General features: G+C 37.6%; 1 protein-coding gene across 2 annotated transcripts in view; it reads right to left on the bottom strand.

Moving 5' to 3' along the window:
• PPIG (peptidylprolyl isomerase G) overlaps positions 1–14,347 on the bottom strand; it is a 49,960-nt gene that overhangs the window by 27,558 nt on the left and 8,055 nt on the right. For both annotated transcript variants that reach the window (XM_064373353.1, XM_064373354.1), the window contains exons 2-7: positions 6,628–6,679; positions 6,229–6,378; positions 6,069–6,143; positions 4,672–4,779; positions 3,963–4,007; positions 2,322–2,409 (exon numbers count right to left, since the gene is read on the bottom strand). In XM_064373353.1, coding sequence (XP_064229423.1) covers positions 2,322–2,409; positions 3,963–4,007; positions 4,672–4,779; positions 6,069–6,143; positions 6,229–6,289 — 377 coding nt within the window. In that variant the 5' untranslated portion in view covers positions 6,290–6,378; positions 6,628–6,679. The remainder of the gene's footprint in view (positions 1–2,321; positions 2,410–3,962; positions 4,008–4,671; positions 4,780–6,068; positions 6,144–6,228; positions 6,379–6,627; positions 6,680–14,347) is intronic.

The following is a 14,347-nucleotide window of genomic DNA, read 5'->3' as shown; positions in this document are numbered from 1 at the left end:
GTGCAGAGATCTGTATTATAGCCAAAAGTTAGTTATAGAGCAACACTCTACAAACATTTTTATTGCATAGAAAGATGCTCTGGAGATTTTTTTTTGTGGCTTATCTGTGTTTTTTTTTCTTTTAACAACAAAGAAGTAATTATAAGTTGTTTTGTGTAGTTTATTTGTTTTTGAGATGGAGTCTTGCTCTGTCGCCTAGGCTGGAGTGTAGTGGCACAACCCTGGCTCATTGCAACCTCCACCTCCCAGGTTCAGGCCATTCTCCTGCCTCAGCCTCCCCAGTCACTGAGATTACAGGCACCTGCAACCATGCCCAGCTAATTTTTGTATTTCAGTAGAGACAGGGTTTCACCATGTTGGCCAGGCTGGTTTTGAACACCAGACCTCAAGTGATCCACCTGCCTTGGCATCCCAAAGTGCTGGGATTACAGGCATGAGCCACTGCGCCCAGCCATAAATTGTTTTGTTTAAAAAGAAAATCAGAGAGACCCACATTATGTGCAATTAGTTGAATAAACTATGGTATATACAAACAATAGAGTACTATGCAGCTGCGAAAAAGAGTAAGAATGATCTCTATAAACTGACATGGAATGTTTTAAAGGATATACTGTTAAGTGAAGAGTGAAACAATACACATGGTATGCCATCTACTGTATAAGGGAAAGTGAGAAAATGTATACATGTATCTGCTTATGTTTACAAATGAAAATACAGGAAGATAAACTGGAAATTAGGTTGATTATTAACATGGATAGATGGAACTGGGGTGAAAAAAACAAGGAAATGGGAATGGAGTAGAAGGGATGGCTGGGAGAGACACTTCACAGTATTCTTTTTGACTTTGGAAATGTTACTATTTCATAAACTTTAAAAAATGCGGAAAACAAAATAAAACCTAAGTCAAAACAAGGTAGGAAGGAGAACAAAATGAAATACAATCAGAAAGGAATAAGCCTAACGTATTTTGAGTGAATCACAAAACCAAACCCAAAAAGTGTTTAAGTCACTTTTAAACTTGTTTTTTAACTACCTACACTCAGTCTAAAAACAAAAACAACCATAAATAAATAGTGGACTCTAGTCAGTAGGTCCTTGTTTACAGTAGTATGGTACAGCAATTGTTTATTTGAAGATTAATAAATGAAAAGAAATGTTGAAGATAATCAGGGGTCAGATTTCTCACTGCTGAAGAGTCACAAATATGGAATAGGGAAACAATAGAATAATCCACATGGTGCTGACAGATTAAATTCCTCAGAGACCAGGAGAGTTCAAGGCTACTGAAGAGAGCAAACTTGCACCCATAAGACAAGATTTAAAAAATAGGCATTACTGACAGGAGGCCTGGTCACAATTTTTTTGTAGTCAGAACTGGAAAAGAATAGCATTTGGAGGTTACAAATAAATTTTAGTGAGAAGGTAAATTCACAAATACAGAATCTATGAATAGTGAGAACTGACTGCATTTTTTGTAATTAAGTAATTTATGGAGAAATTTTCTGTGTAAACATCCAGTTTCTCACTGAAATCACCCTTCTAAATTTAGCATTAATAGAAGATTCTTGCCTGAGTCAATCATTACTGTGATGATTACAAAATGGTGACTTTTCTAATTCCACCATTCCTTTTAAATGTATTAGTTGACATTCTAATATGGGAACAGCTTTCCCTTCTCCTTCATTATTTATTCATTTATTTATACCAATGTAGACTATTGGTTCCTATTTGACCATAAACTAATATGACTGTTATTTATTTTGAGGGAAACCTTTAACTTGGCTCCTGTGTTCTCTTGACAAGTCTTCATTATTTCAAAACATTAGCAGAAACAATTTAACTTCCCCCCTTTCAAGATTTTCCCTCTTCAACAATTTTGGCCAGGTGCCATAGCTCACATGTGTAATCCCAGCACTTTGGGAGGCCAAGGTCGGAGGATTGATTGAGCCCAGGAGTCCAGCCTGGGCAACCTCGTTGCTACAAAAAAATTTAAAAATTAGCCAGGTGTGGTGGCCCACACCTGTACTCCCATCTACTCAGGAGGCTGAGGCGGGGAGAACTGCGTAAGCCAGGGAGGTCAAGGCTGTGGTGAACCGTGACTGTGCCACACCACTGTACTCACCTGGGTGACAGAGCAAAACTCTGTCTCAAAAACAACAACAAAAAAAACACAACAAAAAAACGAATTCTTTGTTCCCCCTCCTTCAGCAATTCCCCCCCTTGTAGATTCCTCTCCTATTTATTAGTAATCAATGGCAGGCACACAGAGAAATGGCAGACCAAAATGGGATGTTTTAAATGACCAGATTATAAATACTTACATGAAGAATTGTGAACCATTTGTATCCTTCCCTCTGTTGGCCATTGACAAGAGAAATTCTTTGTTGTGTTTAACAGCGAAACTCTCATCTATAGAGAAGTAAAGTTTTCAGTTATAGGTATAACCTCCAAAAAAACTTTCATTTTCACTTCTATTCATATCTGATGTATTCTTTAGTGCCAGACACGAATTACTTAGATAACAAAGTTAGGTTATGAAAGAAGAATGAAATCCAATATGATCAATTTCCCTTCCATCTTCTAAGACAGATACTAATATTCTATCATTTGCTTATAAAACTCAAATACTATCTCAATCCCCTTCCTTTCCATTTATATTTGTCCTTCACGATTTCTGTAAAAGAAAAAACCACTTTGTTTATTTAAGTAAAAAAATGAAACTGTCCTTAAAAACAAGAAACAGCGAAAATAAAATAAAATAAAATAAAATAAAAACAGCTGAGCATGGTGGTATGTGGCTGTAGTCCTAGCTACTCAGGAGGGTGAAGCAGGAGGATCACTGGAGCTCAGGAGCTTGAACCTAACATGCACTATGACTACCCCTGTGAAAAGCCACTGCACTCCAGACTGGGCAACACATTGAGATCCCATCTCTTTTTTTTTTTGAGATGGAGTTTCGCTCTTGTTACCCAGGCTGGAGTGCAATGGCGCGATCTCGGCTCACCGCAACCTCCGCCTCCTGGGTTCAGGCAATTCTCCTGCCTCAGCCTCCTGAGTAGCTGGGACTACAGGCACGCGCCACCATGCCCAGCTAATTTTTTGTATTTTTAGTAGAGACGGGGTTTCACCATGTTGACCAGGATGGTCTCGATCTCTTGAGCTCGTGATCCATCCGCCTCGGCCTCCCAAAGTGCTGGGATTACAGGCGTGAGCCACCGCGCCCGGCCTGAGATCCCATCTCTTAAAAAAAAATGAGAAAGTCCAGATTAGATTCCTTTATATTTCATCTGCTTCATTTCTGAGCACAGACAGGCTCACATAGTATTATTTAGTCTGAACTCATTAACTTAACTTCTGCCATAGCATCACTTATTGCAAAGGGAGGAACTTGTTTTCCAATCTTGGTTAGAATATTAAGAACAAATCGTGGACTCTGAAACAAAATTTCACTAAATGTCAAAAGTAAAACATGGAAAATATTATTTCCACATTAAATATGTTTACAGTTTTCCAAATGATCTTCACATCAATAAAAAAATTCCAGAAAAAAACTTCAATTTTTGCAAAAGATTATAGTCAAATTTTAGAAAACCAAAGATATTTTAAAAATTTTTCATAGGAAAAATGATCTAAAAACTTGGGTATTGTCAATAAGAAATACTGCTGAATCTCCTTCAATAAAGGTTAAGACTGATCTACGGAAGTTCCTATTCCAGCACCATAATTCTAAGAATTAAGTACAGATTGTTGAAACCCTTTCAAATGATGTGTTGTAAAAATGTCCTAAGAAGGAAAAAAAACCATCTCTATAAAAAGCAATTTTCACTAGAAAATTAACCTTCAGATTAGTTGAAGGCAGCCAGACATTAATATACCTTTTAATGAATAATTTTATTGATTCAATAGAGAACAAGATAGAATAAAAGAGAAAATATTTAAAACACAAATGTAAACATTTTTACCTTCAAAAAATCCTCCATAGATAGATTCTCCTCCTCGTCCATTTCCTAAAAACGAAAAACATACTCTTATAACTCTCAAGATATTAAGCTCCTCAAAGGTGCTACCTAAACAAAATACTTCTTAAAAAGTAGATTTTTAAATAATTTTGAATTAACAATATTCAAAGACTACAGCAAATCATAAAAAAAATTAATGTCAATAACAACAAGGTCCCAAATTACTTTCTTTCCACTATGATATGATAGTAAGAATGTAACAAAGACCATTAAAATATGTTAAAAAAAAAAAAAAAAGTAACTTTCAGATTCTAATTATAATTACTCTGGTCTTGCAACAGGTTAATGACATTTTTTTCAAAGTGTTTAAAAGTACAGTTTTGATATTTTTACAATAAAAAAGTAAAACTTATACTGTAGTAATGATTACCACTTGTGACAAAATCAAACACATACTGACAGATTACTGAGATGAATGCAGTGTTTGTTTTGTATCCAGAAGCATATTTCTGAAATTAATTCATGTGTCAAAGGCAAAATTATTTTCTATGAGCTTCCTTCTTTTACATATTTCTATGAGTACTTCTAATTGACCAAAGATTAAATGGAGTGAGAGTAACAAGAAAATTAGATTAAAACTTCTAGGCACTTGTCTAACTTTGAGATCTGTGATATTTAACAGAGAATAATACAGGACTTTTTCAAGCCTCACCTTCACTGAAGTCACCACCTTGAACCATAAAATCCTTGACAACTCTGTGAAAGAGACAACTCTTATAATGCAATGGCTTCTGAGTTGATTTCCCTGTCCCCTTTTCACCTGAAGAGATGAAAAATTAAGATATTTAATAGAAAGGAAATCAAAGTAGTATGAAAGCAAGGGCAATGTTAAATATGCCTCTCTTGAACCTTACAGAATTAAAAAAATCTTACTTTCACTCCTTTCATGAATTTTTTTAAAAATTCATTTAAAAAAATCACCCATGTATTTCTGGACAATGTAGAAATCAATCTCAAATAATATCCCATTACAACTAATTTTTTTTTTGGAGACAAAGTCTAGCTGTTTCCTAGGATGCAGTGCAGTAGCGTGATCCAATATGGTCTCAAGCTCCTGACCTCAAGTGATCCGGCCACCTCCACCTCCCAAAGCGCTGGGATTACAAGCATAAGCCACTGCGCCCGGCCTCTTTTTTAAAACTGAGACAGGGTCTCACTCTATCGGTTAGACTGGAGTGCAGTGGTGCCATCTTGGCTCACTGCCACCTCCACCTCCTAGGGTGAAGCAATTCTCCCATCTCAGCCTCCGGAGTAGCTGGGACTAGAGGAGCACACCACTATTCCAAACTAATATTCTATGTTTTTATTTTTTTGATACAGAGTTTCACTCTTGTTGCCCAGGCTGAAGCACAATGGTGTGATCTCAGCTCACTGCAACCTCTGCCTCCTGGGTTCAAGCAATTCTCCAGCCTCCGCCTCCCGAGTAGCTGAGATTATAGGCACCCACCACCACGCTCAGCTAATTTTTATATTTTTAGTAGAGACAGGTTTCACCATGTTTCCCAGGCTGGTCTCAAACTCCTGACTTCAGGTGATCAGCCCATGTTGGCCACCGCAAGTGTTGAGATTATGGGCATGAGACCAGCCAATTTTTGTTTTTAGTAAATACCGAGTTTCACCTTGTTGGCCAGGCTTGTCTTGAACTCCTGACCTCAAGAGATCCACCCACCTCAGTCTCCCAAAGTGCTGGGATTACAGGTGTCAGCCACCATGCCCAGTCACACCATGCCCAGCCATAATATTTCTAAGAATTACTTTAATGCCCTAGTCACTGCTGTGCAATCTTCATGTTAAGAGAAAAGAAGTAATATGCATGGAGAAATCTGAAATAGAGTGAATAAAAAAATAAAGCAAGCTATGCCAGGTGTGGGAGCTCACAGCTGTAATCGCAGCTCCTGAGGAAGTTTATGTGTAAGGACTGATAAGCCCAGGAGTTCTAGTCCAGTTGGACAACGCTGTAAGAACCTGTCTCTTTAAAAAATAAAAATAAAAAAGGCAAGCCATGGTCAACAGAGACTACTATTAGAGCAGCTGAAAATGTGAACAAACCTGTACAAAGACAACGAAAGTTCTCGCATGTTTTGGGGCACACATCGGAAAATAATTCAAAGACAACTCTTCCAGCTGAAAAAGAAGGTAGTTGGTTTAAACTTCTTCACTAATTTAAAATATTAAACACTCATTTATAAATGTTAACTAGTATTCTTACCAGGTTGATTGTTAATGGCAATGTCAAAAAAACATCGAGGACGTTGAACCTTTATTCCCATGGCTCCAATACTTAATCTATGAGTAAAATATTTTCAGACAAGGAGACTAAAGTAGCAAAGATCTTTCACAAATTGCTGGAAAAAAAGTTCTGTGAAACAAAATTAGAAATAAAGTTTGAATTTATTTTGATATTTATTTCTGTGAGGTAAATGACATGATTAGTGCTTTTTTTTTTTTTTAAGAAATTTGATTGCATTTTGTGAGGCAATTAGAAAAGACTTCAAAGTCTTAACCATTATTATATAATCAACTTTCTATTTATCAACCAGAATATAGATTAATAGCCCACACAGAAAATTGTATTCTCTATGATTAGTGAACTCAATAAGCAGATTACCTTCAAACGAAGAAAAGACCAAAAAAACCAAGGACAACTGATCCCTTTGCTCCTGGGGCGGGGGAAGAAAAAATGAGAGCTCTGATTAAAATGTGAGACTTTTAAGAAGCAAAAATCATCTAAGAAGAAAAAGTGGGGTATTTTAATGACAGTATGGTATTGTTAAATAGCGTATGTGGTAGATTTACATTTTGAGTAAAAGTACAACATTCAATTTCACATATGAGGGTACTTTCTGATTATGAGCAACAGCCTTTACAGATATGCTAGTATAGACACACATACAAAAATACCAAAGAGATACTCTGTGTAACAGCTTTATCTCTGTAACAGAAAGCTATTATTTAACAGATGTTCTTTTGATAAGACATTTATTTTAAGGACTTAAAATGCTGAATTCTAATATCTGTTGGAAGCTGACAGGTAAGGTAAAGGGTAGAAGAAACAAAGGCAGGAAGTGTAAATAGTATCCAAACTGATGGACTCTAAAAATGATAGTTTCATATGCTATGTTATACACCTCGATACAAATTTACTTTATTAAAAATAATACAACTAAAACAAACTCTATTCTTCTACCTCCATTCCCTCAAATATTCATAAACATTATCACTCTCCAAGCCAGCTGCTAAGGCTGAAAACCTGGGGGTCATCTTCAGTTCCACTCACTTTCCCTAGCAACTCATTATCCAAACCATTAAGAAGCTAACTTAGCTCCAGCTTCAAAAATTATCCCAAAAGTTTTCATTACCTTTACCATTATCATTATTTCTTATCTAGACTATTCCAATAGCCTCCGAACTGTTTTCTCTGATTATACTAATTCTGTACTGCCTATTCTCCACAAAGTAGCCAGAGTGGAATGATTCTTTTTTTTGAGCCAGACTCTGGCTCTGTCGCCCAGGGTGGAGTATAGTGATATGATCTCAGCTCACGCAACCTCCGCCTCCCGGATTCAAGGGCTTCTCCTGCCTCAGTCTCCCAGGTAGCTGGGACTACAGGTGCACACCGCCATGCTCAGCTAATTTTTTCCATTTTAGTAGAGACAGGGTTTCATGTGTTGCCCAGGAGGGTCTTGAACTCCTGAGCTCAGGCAATCTGACCGCCTCGGCCTCCGAAAGTGCTGGGATTACAGGCGTGAGTCACGGCGCCTGGCCGAAATGATTCTTTTAAAATAAAACCTTATCATATCATTTCCCTGCTTAAAACTGTCTTAACATTCCATTTATCTGAAAAGTTTCAGCATAGATTTTAGGCTCTAGACCAGCACCGTTCAATAAAAACATGAGCCACATAGGTAATTTAAAAAATTTTAGTGGCCGTATTTTGACAAATTGCTTAAAAGCAGGCTAATTTTAATATATTCTATGTAACTTGGTATGTACAGGTTGAACATCCTTTATAGGAAATGCTTGGGACCAGAAGTGTTTCAGATTTTTTTGAATTCTGGAATACTTACACATACATGATATATCCTGGGGATGGGGCACCATATATATATATATATATATACTTTTTTTTTTTTTTTACAAGTCTTTGGAAATCCAGTGTATATTTTATCCTTGCAGCATATCTTAATTCAGACTAGCCACATTTCAAGTGCTCAATCAGCATATGTGGCTTGTGGCTACTGTAATTTCAATTATATGGCTCTAAATATTTTAGCTCCTGTTGACCTCTAGGCATTTTCCTCAACTTTCATTTCCTAACATCTTCTAATATTTTCCTCAACTTTATTTCAGCTACATTGGTATCCAGCTGTCCCCCCTCCCATAACATCCCACAGCCTACGCTTTCATCAGGTCCTTTACATTTGCTGTTCCCTCCACCTGGAATACTCTCAAACCATCTTCACGTAGTTCATCCCCTTCACATAATTCATCCCCTTGCTGCTCAATTATCACCTTCACATAGAGGCCCATTCCTAGTCTACTGTATTTAAGAAAGGAGCTCTCATCCTCCTAACACTTTACATCCTCTTATTCTGCTTTATTTTTCTTTCAAGCATTTATTGCTAATTAGTATTCAATTTTTATATCCATCTTCTCTCGCTAGAATATAAGTTCCATGATGTGATAGACCTGAATATTCAGTCTTACTCCTTTCTCAATTCTTAGTGTTCAAACAGTGCTTGGCATATGACAAGAAATCAGTATTTATTAAATGAACGAATAAATGTGAGAGGATAGGCATAAGTGAGAATGCAAAATTGTAATAACAACCAAAAAATTGAAACACTCAAAATATCTTACAATAGGAGAGAAACTGAACAAATTAAGGTATAAACATGCTATTTAATACTATGTGGCAGTTAAAAGTCTCACTGTAACAAAAGCCAGGAAACCTGTTTAGTTGAAAAGGAAAAAAAAGTAAATCGTCTGTATTTCTTTTAACACCATAAGATAACTCCCTATTTCTACAGAGACAGAGATCTTAAGAATACTACATATACCAAACTTCTCATGGAAGCTCTGCAAAAGGGACTGGGTCTAGAAATGGAAGTCTTACGGAGACTTCAGCTTTATGTATAAGGTTTGAATTTCTGCAATAAGTGTATGTTCACGTATTACTTTCTCAAAACTTAAAATTGATAAAAATTTAAAATATCTGTACAGTAAAACAAAATAGGAAACAGAGTCTATCTCTAAGAAAATGAGTTATAGGTGATTTTTATTTCAGTTTTTGCATTTCCTAGGTTTTATACAGCAGACTTACAAAAGAAAGTCCGGTAAGCATGTAATTAAAATCTTCAATGACTTTTTTTGTTTTCTTTTTTCTTATTTTTGTTTTTCAATGACATTTTTTAAAGTGTCTCACTGTCATGATTACTACAGACTGAGCATCCCAAATCTGAAAACCCAAAATCTTCAATTTTTTGAGTGCCAAAAAGACGCCCAAAAGAAATGCTCTCTGTAGCATTTTGGATTTTCAGAGTTGGAAGGTTCAACTGGTAAGTACATTGCAAACATTCTAAAATCTGAAATAATATGATCCAAAGCATTTTGGGTAAGAGATACTCAACTAGTACTGCTGTTTAACAGTTAAAGAGCTTAGGAGGGCAGGAGCAGTGGCTCACACCTGTAATCCCGCACTTTGGGAGGCCAAAGCAGGCAGATTGCTTGAGTCCTACAGTTCAAGACCAGCCTGGGCAACATGGGGAAACCCTGTCTCCACAAAAAATACAAAAATTAGCCAGGCATGGTGGCACATGCCTATAGTCCCAGATACTGGGGACGCTGAAGTAGGAGGGTCACTTGAGCCTGGGAGGGCGAGGTTGCAAGATCAAGCCACTGTACTGCAGCCTGGGTGACAGAGTGAGACCCTGTTTCAACAACAACAAAAAAAAGAGAACGTTTATTTTCCTCACAAAATGTGTACCTCCTTCCAAAACAGAAACTAAGAATATTTACCTGAACTCTGGATATTAAATAGCTTTTTAGATTCACTAATGAAGTAAATAATAAACAGATTTGAACTAATGAAAAAAATTATTATTTCTACTTGTCTATGTGAAATTAAAAAGTAAAAAATTGGGGAAAATATTCTCAGCAACTATGACAATGTATTAATTTTCTTACTGTATAACAGTGCTTAGGAATGGGGGCACCAGAGCAATTCATTGAGTAGGGCTGTCCAACTCACCGCAGAACCTTAAGCAACCCTTGCCCTGACTATTAACTATCAGTCACTGTGACAACCAAAACCTCTCAATGTCCCTCTATCAAATTAAAGCTGAAACACCACCTAAGAGTATATGAGCAGAAAATTCACAAAAAGTGAAATACAAAAAACCATAAAAGGTACCAGCAGTTTTCTTAAGCAACTTGGCATTACAGACCAAGAACCTTGAATATATTCATATTTATTGTACCTTTTAACATTTTAGTAATTCTATGTATTGGAATATCTGTAAAGGTAACCACTTAAAATAAAACAGTCCTTGGGTTTTTTTTTTTTTTTTAATAACAGAAAGCACAAACAACCTAAATGTCTAACACAATAGTTAATTAAATTAATTTGTGATGAGAATAGGCATTTTTCATGAAAAAGTTTGTTAAAAGCTAAATGAAAAAATATGATTCTACAGTAATAAGACTTACTTTTAAAAAACCTCCGTGAAATAAAATACTATCTATCAGAAGTCATAATCTTACATGTTAAAATTACAAAGGTAACATTTTTTCACCAACTGAATTGACAAAAATAAAAAATGTTGACCTTATTCACTGTTGCTGCTAGTAAAGGGATAAATTGATAGAACTACTTGATTGTCAATTTGACAACAAATATCCATATTACAAATGCCTTTAATACCCTCTGACTCAGTAATTCCACTCTAGGAATTTACTTTACGTACATCTTTACACATTTGCAAATTAAGATATGTTCAAGGTTATTCAATGTACCATAATTTGTCCATCAAGGAGGGAAAGGTTATGTAAATATATACATATATATATACACACACACCTATATTTATATTATACCTATATTTATACAAATATAAACCTATTTATATAAATATGTACCTTTATATAAATATAAATACTAATAATGTATATATAATTTATAGTATATAACATACAAAATAAATAATATAAATGTAATATACAAAGCTATTAAAAACAATGAGGAATTTGTTCATGTACTGCTGTCTGCAAGATAGGAAGAACTATTTCCTAAAATATGTAAATGTTAACTTATTTTGTTAAATGAAAAAGAAAAAAAAAGGCTAGATGTGATGGCTCACACCTGCAATCCCAGCACTTTGGAAGGCTGAGACAGGTGGATTGCTTGAGTCCAGGAGTCCCAGACCAGCCTCAGCAACATGTCAAAACCCTGTCTCTACAGAAAATACAAAAATTAGCTAGGCGTGGTGGCACACGCCTGTAGTTCCAGCTACCTGGGAGGCTGAGGCAGGAGGATCGTTTGAGCCTAGGATGTGGAGGTTGCAGTGAGCTGAGATCGTGCCATTGCACTCCAGGTTGGGCAACAGAGTGAGACCCTGTATCAAAAAAAAAGAAAGTCAGCAGGACGCAGTGGCTCAAGCCTGTAATCCCAGCACTTTGGGAGGCCGAGGCGGGTGGATCACAAGGTCAAGAGACTGAGACCATCCTGGTCAACATGGTGAAACCCCGTCTCTACTAATACAAAGAAAATTAGCTGGGCATGGTGGCGCGTGCCTGTAATCCCAGCTACTCAGGAGGCTGAGGCAGGAGAATTGCCTGAACCCAGGAGGCGGAGGTTGCAGTGAGCCGAGATCGCGCCATTGCACTCCAGCCTGGGTAACAAGAGTGAAACTCCGTCTCAAAAAAAAAAAAAGAAAGAAAGTCACCCAGGCATGGTGGCTCATGCTTATAATCTCAGCACTTTGGAAGGCCGAGGCAGGAAGATTGTTTGAGTTCAAGAGTTCCAGACCAGCCTGGGAAACAAAGGGAGAACTTTGTTTCTATTAAAAACAAACAAGCAAGGTACAGACTTGTGTATGGTATACTATCTTTGCATATTTTTAAAAGAAGAGAGTAAAATGAAAGTGGGGCCAAGCATGGTGGCATGGACCTGTAGCCCTAGCTACTCAGGAGGATCAGGTAGGAAGACAGTTTGAGCCTAGGACTTTAAGGCTGCAGTGAGCTGTGATAGCACCACTGCACTCCAGCCTAAGACTCTGTCTCCAAAAACAAATTAAAGTTTACAAGTATATATTTGCTTGTTTAACAAAGCATCATCTAGGGAGAGAGAAAATGGGTAACTGGAAAAGAGGGCTAAGATTTTTCACTTTATAACCTCATATGTTTTCAATTTTATACCACATGATTATATATTAAAAATTATTACAACATATCCCACTCTTAGGTATATACTCAAAAGAAAGGAAATCAGTATATCGAGGAGGTATCTTCACTCTTATGTTTATTGCAGCACTATTCACAATACCCAAGATTTGGAAGTAACATTAAGTATCTATTAACAGATTACTAGATAAAGTATATGTGGGCCGAGCATGGTAGTTCACACCTGTAATCCCAGCATTTTGGAATGCCGAGGTGGGCAGATTACCTGAGGTCAAGAGTTCGACACCAGCCTGGCCAACATGGTGAAACCCCACCTCTACTAAAAATACAAAAATGAGCTGAGCGTGGTGGTTATGCCTGTAGTCCCAGTTACTCAGGAGAATGAGTCAAGAGAATCGCTTGAACCTGGGAGGCAGAGGTTGCAGTGAGCCCAGATCGCACCACAGCACTCCAGCCCGGGTAACAGAGCAAAACTCTAAGAAGAAAAATGGACCAGAAGGATACTAGCGCTGGTTGGGTGATCCCTAAGGCAGACACTGTTGGGGGACTGCTGCATTAGGTGACCCCTGGAGGCTTTAAGTCTTCAACTTTCCTGAGGTTTCATAGGGAGTGAGGCCATTCAGGCTGCTGAGTGTTATAAGAAAGTTCTCTGCTTTCCTGCCTCACTAAGCAGCCTGAAGGAGGTGAGGTGAGCTGCTCTGCTGCCATTACCTCTGGCACCATCAGCTTTTCCCCAAGGCTGTTTCCCTGGGATCTGGGGATTCAGGTCACTCAAAATTTTTGGCTGGGCATGGTGGCTAATGCCTGTAATCCCAGCACTTTGGGAGGCCAAGGCAGGGGGATCACTTGAGGTCAGGAGTTCCGGCCCAGCCCAGCCAACATTGTGAAACCCCATCTCTACTAAAAATACAAAATTTAGTGGGGCATGGTGCATGTAATCCCAGACCTGGGAGGCTGAGGCAGGAAAATCACTGGAACCCAGGGGGCAGAGCTGCAGTGACCGAAAATGACACCACTGCACTCCAGCCTGGGCAACAAAGTGAAACTCTGGCTCAAAAAGAAAAAAAAAAGTGGTATATACACAATGGAGTACTATTTAACTATAAAAAAGAATGAGAGCCTGTCATGTGCAATAACATGGACGGAACTGGAAGATCGTTATAGTGAGTAAAATAAACCAGGCAGAGAAGGACAAACTTCACATGTTCTCACTTATCTGTGGGAGCTAAAAATTAAAACAATTGAACACCTGGAAATAAGAGAGTAGAGAGACAGTTACCAGACACTTTAGAGGTTAGTAGGGGTGGTAGTAAGGATGTTTAATGGGTCCAAAAAAATAGTTAAAAATAAGACCTAGTATTTGCTAGCAGAATGGGTGACTGACAATAGTCAAAAATAGTTTAATCATATATTTAAAAATAAAGAGTATAAGTGGATAGTTTGTAACAAAAAGCATAAATGCTTGAGATGGATACCCCATTTAGTCTAAAGTGATTATTATGTATTGCATGCCTGTATTAAAATATCGCACGTAATCCATAAATATACCTATTATACCCACAAAAATTAAGAAAAGAGTAACTTTGAAGACACTGAAGAAACTATTATAAAAATGAATAGGCTAAGCACAGTGGCTCACACCTATAATCCCAGCACTTTGAGGCAGGTGGACCACTTGAGGTCCAGAGTTCAAGACCCAAGACCAGCCTGGCCAACGTGGCGAAACCCCATCTGTACTAAAAATACAAAAATTAGCTGGGTGTGGTGTTGGGCATCTGTAATCCCAGCTACGTGGTCAGGAGGGGTGGAGAATCGCTTGAACCCCGGAGGCAGAGGTTGCAGTGGGCCAAGATCGCACAACTGCATTCCAGCCTAGGAGACAGAGCAAGACTCCGTCTCAAAACATTATGTATATATGAATAAAACTG

This window comes from Aotus nancymaae, unplaced genomic scaffold (genome assembly GCF_030222135.1).
Source record: "Aotus nancymaae isolate 86718 unplaced genomic scaffold, 86718_ANA_hifiasm-v0.15.2.pri h1tg000008l, whole genome shotgun sequence".
Lineage (NCBI taxonomy): Eukaryota > Metazoa > Chordata > Mammalia > Primates > Aotidae > Aotus > Aotus nancymaae.
Note: the sequence above shows the minus strand (reverse complement) of the source record. Positions and strands in the feature narration are given on the sequence as shown.